This window comes from Strix uralensis, chromosome 9 (genome assembly GCF_047716275.1).
Source record: "Strix uralensis isolate ZFMK-TIS-50842 chromosome 9, bStrUra1, whole genome shotgun sequence".
In the NCBI taxonomy this organism is placed as follows: domain Eukaryota; kingdom Metazoa; phylum Chordata; class Aves; order Strigiformes; family Strigidae; genus Strix; species Strix uralensis.
The window spans coordinates 30,367,623-30,387,501 of NC_133980.1; the positions used below are offsets into that span (position 1 = coordinate 30,367,623).

Sequence of the window (19,879 nt, forward strand, 5' to 3'; positions counted from 1 at the left end):
GTGTCTCTGTCCCTTTAAAAATCTCCTGGAAGAAAATGTTAAAAAGAAAAGAGGGAAAAAAAAAAAAAAAAAGGCGAAATCCAAAATAAATAAACAGCCATATCCGGATTTCTCCCCCGAGACACTAATAAAGGCTTTATGAGTTTGATATGAATTACCCTCCCCGGCCATTTACAGCTGATCTTCTGGAAGGCATTAGGCTGCTTGCCCCTTCCCCAGCCCAGGGGATGCCGCAGGGGGGGACGCAGCGGGGGCACCGCCACCCTCTCCCCGCAGCCCATCCACGGCTCTGGGGGTGCCAGCTGAGACCCATCTGTTTTGAGGAGCAGCTGGGGGGGGGGATGTCTTCTGGCTGTCGCCATCCACCACCTCACACCCGGGAGGGTGAGCCCTACACTCCCTCGGTGGGGGTTGCGCCCATGTCATGCCACGTGCTCCCAAAGGTCCCGTCTCCCAGCCCTGCTGCGAGGACCATGGGGACATGGTGGCACCAACCTGCCCCCACCGCCACAAGCATCCCCTCAGGGGCTATTCCCAGGTTTCTGTCAGCGGGTTTTCCCTCTGGAGATGGGCAGGGCAGGCAGGAGGGAGCAGCCCTGCCAGCAACCATCGCAAGCGTGAGGGAAAGATTTTCTTCCAGGCCAGCTTCGCATGGGAAAGCACCGCAATGCTCCCCCTGCATTGTCCCAATCCAGCTACCCAGGACGTTAAATTGAAAGCAGCAAAATGAGTGGGGAAAACAGCTGTGGGCCACGGCCGGCAGCCATTTCCTCTGGGCCAGGAGCTGGAGCCGGTGTGAAGCTGGGCTCCGTGCTGGGGAGGCTGGGGGGAGCACGGGGGGAAGGAGCCCTCGCTCAGCACCATCTGGCTGAGCTCTGGCCACCACTGCTCACTCCCTCTCCAGGAGAAAATGCCCCTTTCCTCTACCCGCAACTGCGTTTAGAGTGTCCAGCTTCTCAGTGGCCTCCAAAACGGGGCTGGGACCCCCCATGCCCACCCCGGGGAGTGGGTTTGGTGGGGCTGTCATGCTGGGGTGGGGAACGTGCATGTCCCGGGGGCATCCCAGGTGCTCATCTCAGGCTTCCGCTGCCCTTCCTGGCACCCACAACCGACAATGCTCCTCAACAAAACACCTCAGCAATGGGTCCCAGAGGTGTTCGGACCCGGTGCTTCCTCCGGGGCTCTGCAGGCAGCTGCCAAGCGGGTTGAGGAGGCGAGTGAGCACTGTGGGACAAACTCACCCACTGCAAAGCTGCGCCCCGGGGAGATGGCTGGGAGTGAAGGACGGAGACAGAGCTCCTTCAGCCGAGCCCGGGCCTGTCTCTGCCTCTCTGCCCAGCATCACAGCACCAGGGTTGCCCCAGATCCACGGGCAGTTGCCCCCTGGTTCCTCCCGTCTGCCGCTCACAGCCCCAGGGTTGCCCACTGCCTCCCATGAAAGGCAGCCCTGGAAAACCACTGGAAAAGAGCACAAAGCCCTACCCACCCCCCCAGTCAGGCCCCGCGTGTTTCAGGGGGGACACGTGCAGAAAGGACCCGGGGAGCTATTAACGATCCAGAGAGCGTTCAGCACGGATGCTTTCGGGCGGAGGGGCCTGCAGGTCAGCACATGGTTTGGATTTGGCTCTCCCCCTCCCTTCCAGCTAATTAGGCCGAGCGCAGAGAGCGTTCCCCACGGATGCCGAACACGTGCGCGGCACAAGCATCACCTCCTGCTGTGAGGAACCGGCCCCGGGAGCCCCCTCCCCAGGGCGGGCAAGGCAACCAGGTAGCCCAGGGAGGTGCACGGGTGTTTGGGGGGAAGCCAAGGTTTTAATGAAAGGGTTTGAACTCGTTATCTGGCCCGGGTTCAAAGAATGCAAGAACGCGAATCATGCGCATAAATGCGGGTGGTGGGAAGGGGCTGGAGGACAGCCAGGAGGATGGAGGTTACTGTAATCCGTGGCTCCCACTGCCCCTGCGCTGCCCAGGCCTGCAGCGGTGCTCGCCTCTGCCCTCCGGCTCTACGGGGCTGTGGGAACAGGGGGGACCCCTTCCCCTCTCCCACCTCCTCACCTCCCCCCGCCACGCTGGGACCCCCTGAGCCACATGGCCGAGGCATGGTGGCTGAGGGTTGGCTGAGCTACGGCAGCAGAGTCATCACTCGGTGGCAGTTGTGTCCCCACCTTGGCCCAGCCAGGGGAGCCCCAGGCGAGCAGAAGGAAACGGGGCTGGGGGTCTCCAGGTGCTGTCATTTAAAGGCCGTTCCCCTGCCTCCCTGGGGAGCAGCAGCTCAGGGCTTCGCGATGGTGCTGGGAGGAAGTGGTGCCACTGGGACACGGGAGAGGAGCTGTGGCTGTTGACACCGGTGCAGATTGGGACCACTTAGGTGGGTACCACAAACCCAAGCTTTTGAAATGCTGAGGGCGCTGCCAGCTCTGGAGTGATGGGGATGCTGCCGGGGAGTACCCTGGCCACCCTGCCAGCTCAGCTTCCACCCCGCCACTCCCCATAGCAGTCCCCAGCCCTGCCACGCAGCTCAGGGGAGGACAGGGATGCAGCACTTCACCCAAGATTTCTCCGGCTCCTGGTGCCATCCCAGGGCAGGGGACAGTGCCAAAACTAGGATGTGAGGGTGAAAATGGTGCCTGGTGGAGTCCCATCCGTGGCTGGGGCTCCTGGCAGCAGGCAGCTTGAGTTGATGCAAATGAAAGCTGCCCACCACTGTGGTCCCCAAATCACGTTAATGAAGACCTCAAACCTGCCACGAGCCCCCACGAGCCGGGGCCAGCCGTGAGCACCTCCAGCATTGCCGCGCGGCGTCAGAAAGCAACACCGGATTTCCCAATCCGGCTGAAAGCTCCTCGCATGTTCTGCTGCTTTGATTATTTGACAGACCATGTTTTTTAAATTATTCTTGTATAAATATTTACGCGTTTTTACAAGAACCATGCTTTGAGCAACAGGCCATGGCAGAGGAAGGGCCAGAGAGGAGGGGGCTGTACAATGGATTGCTCCATCCCTGCTTCGCAGGTCAGCTGGGGGTTGAGCGCTATTGGTGGGGGATGTCGGGCTGCACCCACGCCCAGGACCCTGGGACCATGCGCGCTGGGTGCTGACAGCCCACCTGAATGAAAGGTTGGTGGGATCCTACCCCTTCCCCTCGCTCCCCCAGCTTTCCCCTCCCCGGGGAGCAGAGCCCGGCCAAGCACTGGCCCGTTACTGGTTGCGGCTGGGAGTCCTGTGCAGCCTCGCATGTGCCCCTGGCCTTGTCCCCAGCCTCATGCCTGGCCCCCTTGCCTGGCCAGGTCCGAAAGCCATCTCCCGCAGCCACCCTGAGATGAGAAAGCCCCTTTGCCACCCCGCCACCAGGATCAAGGAGGGACATGGGTGCCGGTGGGATGGACACCACTCCTCCGTCCCCTGCGCCCACTCAGGCACTGCACCTCAGACCAGCCCTTGCACCCCAGGCCAGGTCAGGGAGGAAGCGGTGGGTGCCAGGAACCCCTGCGGGTCTTCTGGAAAAAGAAGGGGTGGGGGGCTCTGGGGGGCACTGTAACCCCTGCATCTGCTCCCCAAATCCCCTGGGCTGGGCCTGCAGGGACAGTGGCTGCGGAAAAGCCCCCCCACTGTTGTATGAACCCTCCCCGCTGGCCCTGTCCCACTCCCCAGGACTGTTGCTGTGGTTTTCGGGAAGGATGAGGGTGAGCTCCCCCCCTCCCCTCCCCCACCCACAGATGGGATCCACAACTCAGCCTCGTGTTTTCCGCCGAGCTCAGCAAAAATTCACCCAGAAGGTCAGTGACCAGAGAAAGGGACGATCCATCATTAAATAAATTGTTTTCATTTCCCAGGATAAAGGGGAGGAAAGGGGGGGGGGGGGTGTGTTGGAGTGGGACTGGAAAAAAAAAGAGCACAAGGCAGGAAAACTACCCCCTGTGCTCCCTGCCGTTAGCAGCCTCAGCTCCTTCCCCATGCTCTTGCAGGGCTTTTACAGCCAAAGCTCTTAATGTGATTATAATAATTATTTCTTTCCTAGCATTTTTTTTTTTTTTAATAAACAGCCTCTTTTGAAATGTTGCTGGGGGAAGCCAAGACTCCAGCTGAGCTCTGGCCCGGAGGAAGGAGCAGGGGCTGGGGGAGCGTGCGAACATGCGCGGGTGCGTGCAGGCGAGCACGTGTGTGCGGGAGCGCGCGGGTGCCTGTGGGGGCACCCTGGGCGGAGGGGGGACTCCACTGGAGTGTGCGAGCACACCCGGGGCTGTGAAAACCCAGTGGTTCCCTGGGGAGAAGCAGGCGGGGGGTTCCTCTCCATCTCTCTTGGTCCAGGTGCCTCATCAAACCCCCCCTCACACCCCTGCTCTCCCGCTCCTCTGTGTGGTCCCCCCCAGCCCTGGGGCTGGGCTTTGAAATCTGTTGAAAAGAGACCCTTTCTGCCAAAATAAACAGCTTGTCATGTTAAATTACTCTCCCTTCCTCTCTAACTCCCCTGCCTGCGTCCCCACTCCCCATCCCAGCCTTTTTGCCAGGGGCCATGCTGCTCTGGGCAAACTCCTGGCCCCGGCGGGAGGCTCGTGGGGCGCAGGGGTGCTGGCACCGGGGCGGGTGTGGAGCCAGGGCGCTGGGGCAGAGCATCACCTACCTCCCGCATCCCGGTCTCCCTGTCCCCCGCCAGCTCCTCCATCCGCCAGCTCAACCCCCCAAAGCCTTTCTGCTGGGTGCCGATGGCATCTTGCAGGGTCCAGGGCCCAGCAGCGAGGCTGCGCGTGGCGTCCTACGGAGGGGTGAGCTGGGTGAGGGACACCGGGGGCTTGCTGCAGCCCCTCACCCACCCCTGCTATCTCTAGTGCTCCCACGCCCCCAGGTTTTTTCCTCTCTCTTTCTTGCCCTTGCTCTTATTTTCGAGTTGTTTTCTCTCTCCTGTTTCTGACAGAGCAAAAATTCATAGAACCATAAAATGTCGAGATGGAAAATGAGTGATTAGCTCATTCAGCCCGGCCCCTCTGCCAGTGCCAGGCTTTTCCCCGCCAGCCTCCCAGTGACTCGTCCAGGCTGAGCACCGTGCTCCAGCCATGTCTTCCACGGCCCAACTGACCTTCTTGCTAGGAAATTTTCCCCGATGTGTCACCTCCAATGGAGCTGTGCTACGTTTGAGCCTCCTGCTGGGTCACCTGTCCTGGCGCTGCCCTGCATGCCCAGCCCTGTGCCGTGCCTGGCACACACGGCACGGCCCGGGCAGGGATCAGCCCTCCAGTGTTTCACTGCTCCCTCTGCACGGGATGGAACTTCTGCTGTCTCCCCACCACGCTGACCTGCGCCATCCCCTCCCCACGCTGGCTCCTCTCCCTCCTGCTGGGTGGCATCGGCCTTGGCCTTCTGCGGTGCCCGGCTCAGGCTCTCCTGGGCAGCAGGGAGGGATGCCAATGGGCATGGCGGGGGGGGCTTATGCCCCATGGTCCCCATGCACAGGTCACAGTGCTGGGAAACCTCCTGCCAGCAGGCAAAGTGCAGGCAGGGGCCAGACCTGCCACACCGAGCTGCCTGCTTGGCCTTGGTGGCTGGTCCCCTGCTTCAAGGGGGACTCCCCTCTGCATCCCAACACCCCCCTGCCAAGCTGCCCTCCAGCCTGGGGCATTGGGCAGCATCTGGCAGCACCTCCAGTGGCTCCCACCTCTCCCGGCTGGCTGGCCAGCTGTGTTGCCAGCTGTGCCACCAGCCAGCACCGCTCCTTGGCCAGCTCTTCTTTTCCCCATGTGACTGCAGCAGGGACGCTGCCTGCACTGCCTGCGCCTGGCAGCAGCAGGGTAGCTGCTCCTCCAGGGCCTGCTCCTGGCCTCTTGCCTGCAGAGGAGAGGAGGAGGAAGGGGAAGGGGAAAGGGAAGGGGAAGGGGAATCGGAAGGGGAAGAAAGAAGGGGAAAGATGAATAGTAGAGGAAGAAGGGGAAAGGGGGATGGGAAAGGAGAAAGAGGAAGGGAGAAGAAGGAAGGTGAAGGGGGAAAGAGGAAGGAGGAAGGGAAAATGAGAAAATGGGAAAGGAGAAAAGGGAAAGGGAAGGGGGACGGAGAGGGGAGAGGGGGAAGGAGAAAGGGAAAAGGGGAAGGAGAAAGGAAAAAGAGAAGGAGGAAATGAGGAGAGGGGAAAGGAGAAAGGGAAAAGGGAAAAGGGGAAAGAGGAAGAAGAGGAAGGGGAAGAAGGAAGGAGAAAGAGAAGGGGGAAAGAGAAAGGGGAAAGAGGAAGGAAGAAGGTGAAGGAGATAAGAGTAAGGAGGGAGGAGAAGAGGGAAGGGGAAAAGAGGAAGGAGGATGGGGAAAGGGGAAGACCCCAGCCTGTGGGAAGGGGCAGAGGGCAACATTTTGCAGCACCCACCTCTCAGCGGTGGCACCCAGAGATCGGCAAAGTGCAGGTGCCAAAGGCAGTGAGGCACTGGGGGGATCACATCGCACTTGCTCCTCCTAGTGCCAGAACTCTGGCAGCGATGAGAGCAGGATGCCAGGGTCACGCTGTGGGGTCAGTCAGCACCCTACCGAGGAGGGCATAGCTCCCCCACCAGAACCAAGCTGCGTGGGAGGACTGCCTCATCTTCCTACTCTGACCAGCCTTACCTTCCTATAGTACTGCTCCTGCTCACTGTTCAGTTCCCTGTGGCCTCCTCCAGCACCCCTGTCAGGCGCTGGACTGTCCTGGGTGCTGTCACAGCAGGGACTCTAGTTGTGACAAAGCAATGCTTCTAGGGCACTCAACAGCCCTGCCAGCAGTGAGCCGCGCTCCACCACCCCTGGAAAATCGGTGGCCTGCATCTCTCTGCCCTCTTTTCCCCACATCAGGTCCTAGAGAGGCTGTCTCTTCTGCCTGTCTTGGGCTCAGTGTCCTCTGGGATGAGCCCAGACCCCTCTGATGAGGAGGGTGAAGCCCCCAGGAGTCCTGCTGCTCTCAGTTCCTCTCCAGGACACCAGCCAGCTTGTCCTCCCCGAGTGATGGAGGAGGGCAAGACCAAGCTGCACATTCAGCCCTGGTCAGGATGGTGGTCAGCATGGGGGACTGAGTGCCCCCTGCTCAGGTGGGGTGAAACCAGGAGTGGGGGGCTCGGGTAAGGAGGTGCAGAGCTTCTTCCCTGCTGTCAGGGGTTTAAAATCCAGCTGGGCCTCTCCAGCCCTGGGCATCCCAAGCCTCCAGGCGGTGAGGAGCCTGGTGCGGGCTCCTGCTCACCTCCGTGGCTCGTACTGCAGGTGCACGAGGATGCTTTGTGGGTTGAAGCTCTGGCCCTGCTCCCTCTTGGAAGGCAGCCAGGGCTCCCTGGAGCTCAGCTGGTGGAAGGACAGATGGCCATGAGGGACAGAGCCCTGTGAGGAGAGTGGGTCCTTAGCCACGTGGGACTGAAGGAGGCACGAGGACGAACTGGAAACAACACCAGGGAGATCCAGAAACTTCACCTGGGGTATATAAAAGGGCCATAAAAAGCCTGAGCCACAGGAAGTGGGAGGACCGGCCGTGAGCCCCATGTCTCTCTCTCCCCTCCCCAGACAAGGTTCCAGGGGCCCCACGCTCAGCTGTGACCCTCTTCCCACACGGGTTCCTGCTGCCACAGAGTTCCCACAGGGGGTTCCCCCTCCCTCTCCTGCTCTGACCAAGGAATGGAAGCCTGGGATTACTGAACCATGCTGTCCTGTGGAGAGCCCTGCCTTCCATCCACGGGTTATATTTATTAAGAGCTCTGGCTCAGGGCCAGTGAAGCCAGGGAACCTGCCCCGGGGAGGGCATGCCATGCATCCCCCTCTCCAGGGTCTGTGGGAGATGCTGGAGGACTGAGGGCAGGTATGAGGGTCCAGCCAGAAAGGCTGTGCGAAACGACAGCCAGTCTCTGCCCTGTCCTAGCTCCGGGCAGCGCGGGGGTAAGCCTGTCCCAGGCAGCTCTCCGGAGGTGGAAGGTGACCGAGGCCTCCCTCAGATCTGAGCCGGGACGCAAAGCACAGCCCTTGTCGCGGCAGCATCTGCTCCTCCTGGCGGCAGCCAGGCTGAGCACCGCCACCTCCGGCGCCACTGCCCTTCGCTGCCCGGCGGTTTTGGGGCCGAAAGCGCCGGTTTGCCGGTCCCCCCGTGGCGATGCTCCCCCGCGGCCCAGCGCCCTCACCGGGCAACCGCGCCGCCGGGCCGCGCCGTCGCCATGGCAACCGCAGCGGCCGCGCTGGGGAGGGGGCGGTGTTGCGGGGGGAACGGCGGGGCGGGGCCTATATGGGGGCGGGGCCTACCTGGGGTGGGCGGGGCCATGGAGCAGGGCCAGCAGCGGGGGCTCTGCTCGGCCGAGGGGCGCCGGGAGCGGATTGCGATGGGCGGGCCTGGACCTGAGTCTGGGCCTGGGCCTGAGCCCGGGCCTGGGCCTGAGCCTGGGCCTGAGCTTGGGTCTGAACCTGAGCCTGAGCCTGGGTCTGGGCTTGAGCCCGGGCTTGGGCCTCAGCCCGGGCCTGGGCCTGAGCCTGGGTCTGGGTCAGATCGAGCCATGGGCTGGACCCGCAGGGCTGCGCCGGGCGCCTGCAGGGTGTGGGGTCCCGGGTGTGGGGTCCCGCAGCCCTCCCACAGCCACCGCAGCACAGCCTGGCTCCAGTGTGAGCCCGCTCCCAGCGCCCGCCCTCACGACACCAGTTCAGCGCAGACCTGCCCTGCAGCCCCAGGCGGCTGGGCCTGCTGAGCCGAGCTGGGCCAGGGCGAGAGGGCGCTGGGTTGCCTTCACCTGGCACTGGCTGTGAGGGGGTGCTGCCGGCACGTAGCCCGGGTGCTGGGAGAGGTGTGGGACACCACGGCGTCGTCCTGGCATGACCCGCCGCCGGCTGAGCATCCCTTGTGACCCTGCTGGACTGCCAGGGGGGCCACCGTGTGACCCCCGCCCTGGGTCTGCCCTGGGGGGGCATGGTGCTCCGGGCAGCTCTTCCTGGCACTCACCCAGCAATGGTGCTTGTCAACACCCGGCTGTGGCTTCCCTCCACCCACCCCGCACTGGCTCCCAGCCCTGCCCTCCCTGCCCACATATTTTTCTTCCTGCTTGAAGCAGGCTCAGGACAGTGGCAGAGCTGCCATGGCAGCCAGAGCTTCCCACTGGCAGAGCTACCTTGGGGCGATTGTGTCCCGTGAGAGGCAGCGGCTGGAGCATTTCCAGCAGGCCGAGGACATCCTGCTGACCCTGCTGGAGGGTGTCCATGCCAGGGAGCCCCGCTTCCTTGTGGACTACGCCAGGAACTTGGAAGCCTTCGAGTTTGCTCTCTGCGCCTCCGAGGATGCTGTCACCATGGAGGTCCCCCTGCGGATTGACGGCAATGCCCTGCGGGTGCTGGCATGCCGGCCCGGGGACACCGCAGACGGCCACCGTCCGGGGCTGGGCACCTGCTATCTGGAAGTGCCCTCTCCAGAGACTGCCCTGGAGGACTGGACGAGCACCGTGGGTGTCATGGAGCGGGGAGGTGGTGCGAGGTGCCTGGTTCCAGGTAAAGTCCTCCAGCACCTGAAGGAGCTTCTCGTTTCGGCCATTGTGTGCTGTCAACGCCGCTTCCTGCTTCAGCCAGGTGCGTACGCCCGCGCGGCGCTTCCCCGGCCAGGAGCTGCCTCCAGCACAGCTGGGGAGCCCAGCTTGGTGGTGGTCCCTGCGCACACGGGCTGGGGCATCAGTCTCCAGGAGCATGACCCGCCCGAAGCCTGCGTGACCGAGCCAGTGCCCTGCCGTGCGCTTGGGACAGGCTTTGCCCTCAGCTAAGGAAGGGGAGATGCAAACCCCTCCCTGCCATCCCACAGGGCCAAGTAATCCCTGGGCAACTTCACCCTGGGCTGATGGCACCCTCCTTGACGGGTAGCAGCTCAACGCAGCGTTCACCCACCCCTGCCGTTAGTCCCCAGGGAGGGTTTGCTCAGGGACTTGGCATGCTTGGCTCACCCTAACCACGTTCCTCCCATCTCGCCTGGCCTCCGAGTGCCCCCTGCTTCCCAGTGGAGGCTGTTTGGGAGGGCAAACTCCAAGCACGTCAGGGCTGGACCAGGACCTTGGGGCACACACACAGGCCCCAGGTGGGAGCAGCGTCCCTGGGAAGGACATGGGGAAGGGACCCTGGGAGTGCCCGTAGGGATCCCAACAGCTTCTTTATGCATTTCTGTCTCCAAAGATGCTTCTTGAAGTAAATTTCAGCCCTGATGGAAAGGTGATGTGAGAGGACCAGCAGGTCTGAAAGTCTCTTAACACAGCCCCAGCAAGCCCACCATTCCCTCCTTCCTCCACAGCCAAGCCAGAGCCCTTTGTCTTCCTCTACCCCCACAACCTGAGACCTTTCCTGATCCATTTTTTTTGGACCATGTTGTTTTTCTTGGCACTGTTCAGCCACTCAGCAGCATGGTCCTGTTCAGCCACTCAGGGCTTCCTGCTGTGCACACACCCGCTGGCCTGGCCCTGAGCCTCACTGGAGCGATGTTTCTTCCCAAAAAACACCCCAGTGGGGTTTGGAGAATGGCTTTCACCAGGGAAGCACAGCCAAAAGGCAGCATTGGAAAGGGATGAGTCGAGCAGGGTGGGACGTGCCCATGGGCACATTGCGGCGTGTACCCAGTTCAGCCTGTGGGACCGGCTGTGGTAACCTCCTAACCACAGCCAAACCCTCTGCATCTAGGTGACCTCAGTGCTGAAAATCTGCGGGAAGATGCCATGGAGCTCTCCCTGCTGATCCGTGGCGGTTGGAAGACCATCCGCTTTGACATCATCCCTGTGGTGAGGAGGCAACAGGAGCCGCTCTGGCTCAAGGGGCGGCAGAGCAACGGGGTATTCCCTGAAGGCAGCCTCTGGAAGGCCACAGAAGAGGCCCACTTCGTCCCTGCCTCTCCCCATTGCTGGAGGTGAGTGGCTTGGCCACGTGCATAACGGGGTGACCCTGTTCCGGGGATCCCCCCTGGCTGGCAGCACTGCTGGGTGTAGGCAGAAAGGGGATGGGAAAGTGGAGGGGCGTGTCAACAGGGGGGTGAAGTCACCCCCTCGTGATGCCCAAACTCTCTGCTCTGTGTTGGGGGAAAAACCTCAGCCAAATTTCAGGCAGCTCAAGGAAAGAGGCGGGGTTGCAACTGAAGGAGTTGCCCCCAGACTGTTTGCAGGACCTGAATCCAGGCCACGTGGAGGGTGGCAGCTCTCAGATCCCTTCTCAGGCTTTGGGAGTGAGCCTGGGCATCTGGCAGCAGCAGGGCGATGAGGTGCCTCCCAGGGCGGGCTGTGGGAGGGAGCGGGGCCAGGGTGACACACATCCTGCCTTCCAGCACGGCTACCTGGCCCCAAGGAGGGGCCAAGCCCCTGGCTGGACCAGCCTAGGCTTATTTAGGGCACAGTGTGGTTCAGCTGGAGGCTCAGCCCCTCCCTTGGGTCCAGTCCAGCCTCTCCTCTGGGGCAGCTTGCAGCCCTCCCTGTTGCATGTAGGGGAACACAGTCCCGCTTCTCCTCCCCTCTTGTCCCTCCTGGGAAGGCAGGAGTTGCTCAGCAGCATCCCCATAACACTGCAAATATCCTGGGTTCCTCTTCTCCAGAGGTGGGTGCAGAGGGAGGGATCCAGGATGCTGCATGCCTAGGGCCATGTGGATGGCCGGAGGACTCTCCATCCTCCCTCTCCCCAGACACCACTTTCTCTCGTCAGATCCTCTACTCACCTCCCAGTCCTGAAGCTGCTCCGGGCAGTGGACACGCTGAAGGGACCCCGTCTGGACAGCCTTCGCCTGCTCGATCAGCTACGCAGCCAGGACTGGCAAGAGGAGGGTGGGAAAGGCAGTCTCACCTTCAATCACCTGAAGGTAGGGAGGTTCTGCTGGCGGGACTGCAGCTCTCTGGGCAGGCAGAGCCAAGGCTGCTCCCCTGCACAGTGCCCTACCCAAATCGCTGCTCGAAGAAGGTCTCAAGCAACAAACCCAAGCTATACATCCCAAGAAGTGCTTTGGGATGTACCAGCCCGTGGCTGTGTCTGGAAAGGATGTACGCCACTGGCCATGGTTGGAGGGGTTTGATCCTTCTTCCTGGCAAATGGCAGGCACTTACTGGATTGAATGAGCAACCTCCAGCCTGAAACACCCTGAGCATTAAGAGCTGGGGCTCTGTGCCAACGTGCCAGGCATCCCCTGGCACAGGCTGCTTGCGTCTGCAGGTCCCATGCTGAGGATGGCATTGCTGTGCCTGCCACACCGCCAGCCGTCCTGTGCCCCGGCATGCTGGGAGGTGCCCACACAGGGCTGAGGGTGGCGTTTCCTCCGACAAAACCCTCCTCTCCCCACCCAACCTGGTTTTGACGCTCTGGACCCAGACCAGCTAGTGACGCTGGTTGGGAACGGGGCCGTGCTGGGGACAGCGGCTGGTGGCGCAGTCCAGGTGTGCCCTGCCTTGTGGCGGCTCTCCGGGCTGGCGGTGGAGAAGGAGGCAAAGTTGTCTTCTGCTGAGAGAGCAGCTCCAGCTCCAAGTAACCCAGACCCTGTGGGTTTAGCTTTATGTTGCATTCTCTGATGTTTTGGATTTTTTTTTAAAAAAATGTATGCATCTGTCCTTCAAAAAAGAGTCTTTTTGCTCCAGCCCACCATATGCATTGCCCGTTACGCTGTGTTGCCAAAAGGTGTCGGTGCCGGGCCGTTTGCCAGCGCAGTGCTGAAGAAGCTGGTGTGGCAGCTGCTGAGGGTTCACCTGCCCTGCCAGCGGCTGATCCAAACCACAGTCAGGGTTTTTTCTATTGCTTAGTGCTTGCAGAAAGCTTGAGTGTGTTTTTTCGGAGCTGCTGCAGAGCTGGGGAGCTGCCTCGGCGCTGAGACAGGGGGTCTTTGGGGAGTGAAGCAAAGGTTCAAACCGAAGGGGTGGTGGGGCACGGGCTGCACCCAAAGCAGCAGCTCCAAGTCTCTGCACCGCCATAGGCTGCCGCGGACGTGATGTCTGCGTTGGTCAGGGTGTGAAGGCACGGCCTTTGTGGGGAGTGCCCGATCCTGCGTCCTTCTCTCCCTCTCTGCAGATGGTGCTGCTGTGGAGCACAGAGCTCTTCCCCTCCCCAGAGGACTGGCAGGACCTGGAGGGCTCTGTCTACAGGCTCTTGGTGATCCTCCTCCGCTGCCTGGCCACCCAGCGCCTGCCCCACTTCCTGCACCCGGAGGAGAACCTCTTCCAAGGAGAGGCCCCAGACCTCGCCTCCCTCTACCATAAGGTGGAGAGTTTCGCTCGGGACCCCCGGCGCTTCCTCTGCTTCCGTTTTGGCCCCCCCGCGCGCACTGACAGCTGGCAGGCAGATCCCAGCACCCGAGCCCTCCTGCATGTCCCCACCAAGGACAGGTCCTACTGGGACACAGCCTACTTTGACATCCTGCTCAGCCAGGTAACGCCAGACCCTCCGCTGGTCTCGTGAGGCAGAGCACGGCAGCACCAGAAACCGCCTGGCCTGGGCAGCTTGGGATATGCTGGAATTTGCCCCTCCAGCCCCTGGCAGCCACAGGCACACGCTGCCCAACCCCACCGTGGAGAGTGGGGAGCCCTCTCCCCTCACTCCCCACCTGCCTCCACTTAGTTCCAGGTGTACCGGATCCAGGACGGTGCACGCCACTCAGCAATGTCCCAGCTCCTCTCCAAGATCCGGCAAGAAATCCCCCTGCAGAGCTGAGCGGGACCCTGCTGCCGCCCCATCTGGGTGTCTGGAAACTGGGAGGTGTGCAAGGCGAGCTACGGGGCTGGGGAGCAGTACGCTGCCATGTCGCTTTATTGAGGAAAGATGGTACCGAGGAGCGAGCGCATGTCTGCTGCAGCTGGGTGGGGATGCATGGCCTTGAGCTCCCTAGTAGAGCCGGGCACCGGGGCAGGAATTTCGTCCCAGGGTACTTAATCTGGGGGGGATGGACGGCATCCTGTGCTGCTGGGCTCTGGCGCAGGGATGCCGAGGGTGATGGTAGTGGAAGGGATCTGTGGCCGGGTCCTGCAGCCAGCTTTCCTGTCGGTTTGCAGTGGGGCTGCCATACCCTGGGGCTGGGGGGAAGGGAGCAGCTGGGAGGCCAGGCCATCAGGGTGAGGAGTGATGCTGCGTGAGGACCGGGAGAAAGGGTTTTGAGCCATGTCTTGCGTCTGCTGAGCTGTAGCCCTCACCTCCATGTCCCCTGCTCTTCCACTTCTCTTTCCCGTTGTGTCGCTGGGTGTTGCGGTGTTCCCTGCCAGCATCCTGAGGCGGCGGTGGAGCCCCTCTGCCAGCCAGCTGCCTGCCAGCCGGGCAGGGGGGGCAGCACTGTGCCGCCTCGTCCGGACCCCCCCTTTCGCCGGGGTGCTCACAGCCTGCTGCGGCGGAGGTGACTGAGGGCGTCTCGCAGGGCACGCAGCACGCGCTCCACATTGCCGCTGGTGGAGTTGCAGCCCATGAGGCCGATTCGCAGGACCTGGGAGGAGGAGAAGGGCGAGTGTCTCCCGCAGCCCCCACCTTTGCGGCCGTGCCCCAGCACCGGGGTGGCCGGTGGCAGAGCGCAGGCTCCCGTGCGGAGCAGGGGGCACACGAGGAGCAGCCGCGTGCGCAGCCGGGTTTGCGTGTGTGTGCGCAGCTCCCTGCTCGCTCCTATTTAACAACGCGTTTCCTCTAAAGCCGTGTCACCCCACTAATGATGTGTGCAGTTATTCAATTACACGCGGCAATTGTGTGTGGTTAGGAGCCGCTATGCATCGCTGTGGGCGATGGGATGCATCCAGCCGTGTGTTTGCCGTTTGCAGCTGGGGAGCAGCAGCTGATGCTGGGGTGTGCTATCGATGGATGCCACCGCAGCGGGCGTGGGTGCCTGGCCACAGGCAGCGGGAGAGGAGGACGCTGCCCACCTTGCCCGCTGAGGGGCCCAGGCCCCCGGCGATCTCAATGGCGTGGTTGTCCATCAGAAAGGCTGTGATCTCCTTCCAGTTGTAGCCCTCAGGCACCCTGACAGTGGTAATGGTGGGAAGTCTCACCTTCTGAGGAAGAGAGAAACCCAGTTAAGTCTGCAGCTCCTGGCCCTGGCCGCTGGTGGGCCTGGTGGTCTGGCAGGAGAGAACATCACTGGGGCGGGTGGGAGCTCTTTCTCCAACATCAAAAGCTGCCCAGGCACGTCTCCAGCTGTGCAGAGCCGTGTCCTCACCACGCACCCACACCATGGCAGCGGGCTCGCCCTGCACCCACCTCCTCCTTCACAAAGAGCTCAAGCCCCAGGTCGCGCAGCCCCTGGCACAGCAGGGTGCAGTTGGCCCGGTGGCGTTCCCAGGAGCTCTCCAGACCCTGTGGGCAGAGAGGAAGGAGAAGGTCCCTGATGCTGACGGGGACCTCCTGGCACCCACCTCTCCCCCAAGCCCAGCCAGCACTGCCGGTGCCCCGCTGCCTGCCCGGTGCCGCTCACCAGCTCTGACAGCACGGCCAAGCCCTCCCGCAGGCTGAAGAAGCTGTTGATCGGTGCCGTGTGGTGGTACCTGCAAAACCCAAGGGGCACCCAGGCGGGTTTGGCCCGGCCTGCGGCAGAGCAGTACTCCAGCTCATGGCGAGGGGGAGCGGGGGCACAGCATCCTCCCTCCTCTTCACCCAGCGCCGAGGGGATGCGAACCCCCAAGGGCTGCTTTGTGACCAGCAGACAGGGTGATGGGCAGACAGGACCCGAGCCCTGCAGGCCAGGCAGCCCCCGAGGCGGGGGGACAACTGCGGCCATCAGTCCAAGGACAGCCTACCCTCACCTTCGTGGCTCCCCGTCGCAGCCCCAGTAGTTTGCCAGCCAGCCCATGTCCAGGTAGAAGGACGGGGGCTTTGTCTTCCTCCTCAGCATCTTCTCTCTGGTGAAGCAGAGTGCTGGGTAGGAGGTGGACCTTGACCCCACCAGCTCTGGGGTAGGGTCAGTCCTGTGGGAGGGTCCCCCCAAAGCGAGCGCAGAGGTTGGCTCTAGCACCCATCGCTGCCCAGGGTTGGGCTGGGCTCTGACCCCACAGATCTGCTGCTGGGTGTGCTCTCCAGAGCAGGGCCCGAGTGGGTGGCTGGCAAAGTGGGGGGGATGACAGCCTCTCCCCAGCCCCATTGCCTTTCCCCGCAGTGGGACAGGGCTGCCCTTACCTGGCTCGCTCGCTGAACGAGATGGGGGCGCTGCCAGGGGGGGCGTTGAGGACTTTCTGAGACCCTGAGTATAGGACGTCGATCTCTGCCCAAGAGGGAAGGTAGCTCCTTAGGGACCGGGGGCTCCAGCAGAGACACGCTGAGACCCCCCAGCCCGGCTGTGAGTGGCAGGTGAGAAGCACAGGGTGGCACATGCTGCAGGTCCTGCTTGTGCTTGGCCAGCTCTGGGGGACACCCTGGGGCTGCTGACAGTCCCCCGAGGGCAACAGACTCTCTGGCTGCACCTGGACCAGTTTCTAGCGCTGCTAGCCCAAAACATGGGCGGTGGGGCTGATCCCACTGCCCTCCCTCCCTGGCCCAGGCATGAGCCCCCTTGTCCCCCGGGTGTCCATGATGGCACTGTGGCTCTTACCCTGCTGGTCCATGAAAATGGGGGCTCCCCCAAGCGATGCCACTGCATCCACGAGCAGCAAGCAGCCGTGCCTGTGGGAGGACAGAGCTCAGCCTGGTGTCCCTGCCACCTCCTCCTGCCACCTCTTCTTGCCACCCCTCTTCCTCCAGTCCCAGCATCCCAGTCCCCCCAAGGCCGCATGTCTCACTGGCACCAGCTGCTTCCAGCACAACAGAGCCAGAGGGCCCGGGGCATGTAAATCCCCATGCCCCAATCCCTGACAGCGACCTCGGGGTGCCACCAGCCCTCATGGGTGCCCACTGTGCACCGACCTGTGGCACAGCTCACCCAGCCCCTCCAGCGGCTGCAGCACCCCCGTGGAGGACTCGCCGTGGGTGATGAAGAGCACCGAGGGCTTGTGCCGTGCCAGGCCCTGCATGAAACAGAGGGGAAGGTGACTGTCCCCAGGGCCTGCTTGCTCCTGCCACCCTGCACCGTGACCGGCACTCACCTCCTCGATGTCCCAAGGAGCGAAGTACTCGCCTGGGGGCTTCAGCAGCTCATGAACATCGGCTCCTGGGAGGGATTTGGGCAGAGGGAGAGTGAAATTTGGGCATCCTCCCGCTGGGCAGCCACCTGCTCCGCGGGGTAATCGGTCATGCATGAACCAGGAGCGCGGCCATCCGCCAGGGTCTGGCCTCCCCTGGGTTTGTCTGGTGAAAAAGCCTTAAACCACCATAAGTGAGGGACATCACCCTGCAAAAAACCCGGAGCGCTCTCTGGCTGCAGAAGTCATGTCACTGGCCACTGCCGCCAGGATGGGGACAGCAAGCCAGGGGTCACATTCTGGCATCCCACCCACAAGCCCCATCTCCTGAGCCCCACCAGTGCCATCTGGCTGTCCCCAGCATACCCAACCTCCTGGCGATGTCGACGGCACGTTGTCCCCAGATGCCGTTGACGGCCACCAGCACAGTGTCACCGTGCTCCAGGAGGTTGAGGAGGGCAGCCTCCATGGCGCAGTGGCCGGTGCCGCTGATGGCCAGGGTCAGCTGGTTCTGTGTCTGGAAGGCGTACTGGATGCCCACCTTGATCTCGTCCATCACCTGCAGCGGCAGAGGACCGGCTGGCACCGCTGTTGTCCCCCTCGCCCCAGCAGAGCTGTTCCAGCCCCTCGTGGGGGTCGAGGGAGAGGAGGGGAGCAGAGCGGAGGAGTCTGGGCTGGGGCAGCTCACCTGCAGCACCTCGGGGTGCATGTGGCCCAGGAGCTGCCGACCACCTGCAGCCAGGATGCGGGGGGGCACGTTGCTGGGCCCTGGCCCGAGCAGCAGTCTCTCTGGCACAGCCAGGGGCTGGAGCAGCCCCTGGGGTGGGGGCACTCGGAGCAGGCTGGTGGTCATGGCACGCCTTGCCGTCCCCAGGAGCCGAGCCCGGAGGAGAGGAGCAGCGGAGGCTGCCCGTGCAGCACCCAGCACCGCAGCACAGCGCATCGTGTGCCAGCAGTGTCCGGTGTCTCCGTGGACCCTGACCCTGGGGCTCGGTGCTCCCCCCACCAGCCTGGACTCTGCCCTTGGCCACCTCCTTCTCTGGTTAATGTGCCACCAGCGCCATCCCTGCTGTCTCAGCCCCATCGTTTTGGGGGGTCCCCCCTTGCCGGTGCTGGAGGGGTTGCTCCTCAAGCACAGCAGCCTCTGCGACTGGCAAGCACCCACGCAGGCCCCATCCCCATGGACGCTGTGGTTGATGGTTGCCAACACCATCCCCGCAGGTGGGATCCCTGCTCCTGGGCACGCAGGACCTGTGCCATGGGATGGTTGTGCTGGCACTAGCCTGGCGCAGCCTCCACGGTCATGAGTCCTCCTGCAGCACAAAGCTCTGTGGCCAAGGACCTGCCTCGCAGGAGGATGCCAGGCCAAGGGACGGGCACCTGGAGCAGGCTGGCCGTCAGGGTGGGCTGCGCAAGGGCAGAGCTGTGGGGTGGGACGTGGCCGCAGTCCCTGCCGCAGAGAGCTGTGCTGTGCGGGCTCAGCCTGCCTCGTGGGCCTCACAGCCTGTCGCGATGCCACAGGCCACGCGTACCTGTTCGATAGGCTGTGCCTGTCACCTGCCGTGTGTGCCCACGGTCCCTTTACCGTGCTGATCCCCCGGTATGTTCTCTGCCATCCATACTCTGAAGTGCAAACAAGCTGCCCGCTGCCAGCTCCTGGCGGGTCCAGGGACAGGTCCCTGGCTAGAGGAGCCACTCAGTGGGCAAAACTTTGGGCTGGGGATGACGGTTATGGGGTGCAAAGTGCCCCCCTGGCAGAGGTGTCACTGGCAGCTGGTGCGGAAGGTGTTTGGGGCAGGTGCGTGGGGCTGCCACGGTGCCCAGTGAGAGGCAGCTGGGTGCTCATCTCCGAGAGGAGCCGGGAGCCGGCGTGGCTGATGGAAACCACAGTTAGCCTGGGCACTGCTGCCTGGTCATCACCTACCGAAGCGAGGACCAGAAGTCCTGATGTCCTCAGAGGTCCCGATCCAGCCCCTCATCTTGTGCCCCAGCCATGTGCTCCTCCGCCTGAGGGCACTCCCTGCCGCTGGGGTTGCTGCCGGACGCTCGCAGCATCGCTGAAGCGCTCGGTCCCTAAAACACCGGCTGGAGACCCCCTGCCGCTGCCATGGGTGGGTGGATGAAGATCTCTCTGCTGCCTGTCCTGCGGGGAGACGCGGGGAAAGGCTGGGCAGGGAGGGGCTGTGTGGCCTTGTGGCTGGTGGGGGGGGGTGAGGGAGGACGCTCCTGCAAACAGCTGGCAGCAAAAGCGTCACCTTCTTTCTGCGCGGGGTCTAAATTGCCCAGTGCAGCCGGACAAGGAGCCGGCCATGGCACCCCGGGGGCGCACCGGGCCGGGGGGGCGGAGGAGCTGCGCACCGGCGCTGGATGCCGGCAGCCGGGGCCGGCGGTGGCTGCGGACCGGGGCCGGCGGGAGGCCTGGGAGGGGACAGCTCTGCCCGGGCCAACGCGCCGGGGTACCGCGCCGGGGGGAGCCGCGGATGGGGGTGGCGGTTGCCAAGGCGACGGTTGCCGGGTGATGGGGAACGGGGGGAGGGGGGGCGGGCGCCCCTCCCCGCGCCCTTGCGGCGGTTCCGCAGCGCGGCCCGGGGGTGGGGGGGATGCGCTGACGTCACCGTTCCATCCCCGGCTCGCGCTCTCCCGGTCCCCCCCGCCCCTCCCGCCCCCCTCCCCGCTTCTCCCGGGCGGCGGCGGCCAACCAGCGCGCGGGGCGGTGCGGGGCGGGCGGGGACCGCAGGGGCGGGGCCGCCGCCATCCGCACCGGCACCGGCACCGCACCGCACCGCTCGGCCTCATGCCGGCGCCCCCCGCCCACGGCTGAGCGCTGCGCCCCGCCGAACCGGGGACGGGCACGGACACCGGCACAGGTAGGGGCGGGCGGCACCGCGCGGGACGGC

The 19,879-nt window shown here is 63.5% G+C and overlaps 3 protein-coding genes across 28 annotated transcripts in view; 2 read left to right on the top strand and 1 right to left on the bottom strand.

Annotated features, from left to right (window-relative positions):
• Window positions 1-8,881: 8,881 nt before the first annotated feature.
• MAB21L4 (mab-21 like 4) lies at window positions 8,882-13,611 on the top strand. Its single transcript, XM_074877424.1, is given in 6 exon segments — window positions 8,882-8,971; window positions 8,973-9,531; window positions 10,621-10,843; window positions 11,626-11,779; window positions 12,973-13,329; window positions 13,519-13,611. Coding segments are annotated over 6 exon segments (1,476 nt in total).
• Window positions 13,612-13,689: 78 nt separating this feature from the next.
• Window positions 13,690-17,925, bottom strand: AGXT (alanine--glyoxylate aminotransferase). 2 transcript variants are annotated; one of them, XM_074878277.1, is made up of 11 exons: window positions 17,671-17,925; window positions 17,349-17,541; window positions 16,947-17,011; window positions 16,768-16,868; window positions 16,457-16,527; window positions 16,045-16,129; window positions 15,675-15,770; window positions 15,347-15,416; window positions 15,133-15,228; window positions 14,799-14,924; window positions 13,690-14,371 (listed from the first exon to the last, which is right to left on the bottom strand). In XM_074878277.1, the coding sequence occupies exons 1-11, from the start codon at window positions 17,923-17,925 to the stop codon at window positions 14,264-14,266; spliced, it is 1,266 nt and encodes a 421-aa protein (XP_074734378.1). In that variant the 3' UTR covers window positions 13,690-14,263. The 2 variants fall into 2 exon arrangements, with proteins under 2 accessions (XP_074734378.1, XP_074734376.1); XM_074878275.1 differs by having other exon boundaries at window positions 14,799-14,927.
• A 1,771-nt stretch (window positions 17,926-19,696) lies between these two features.
• Window positions 19,697-19,879, top strand: part of KIF1A (kinesin family member 1A) — a 41,901-nt gene continuing 41,718 nt past the window's right edge. For all 25 annotated transcript variants that reach the window (XM_074878118.1, XM_074878120.1, XM_074878121.1 and 22 more), the window contains exon 1: window positions 19,697-19,849. The gene's annotated coding sequence lies outside the window, so the exon portion shown is untranslated. The remainder of the gene's footprint in view (window positions 19,850-19,879) is intronic.

Excerpts from the sequence above, each read along its gene's own strand:
- AGXT (XM_074878275.1), bottom strand. The coding sequence starts at position 17,925 with ATGCGCTGTGCTGCGGTGCTGGGTGCTGCACGGGCAGCCTCCGCTGCT. Across the intron at positions 16,130-16,456 it reads CATTTTCATGGACCAGCAGG|AGATCGACGTCCTATACTCA; the intron begins GTAAGAGCCACA and ends CCTCTTGGGCAG. Across the intron at positions 15,229-15,346 it reads TGGCCGTGCTGTCAGAGCTG|GGTCTGGAGAGCTCCTGGGA; the intron begins GTGAGCGGCACC and ends CTCTGCCCACAG.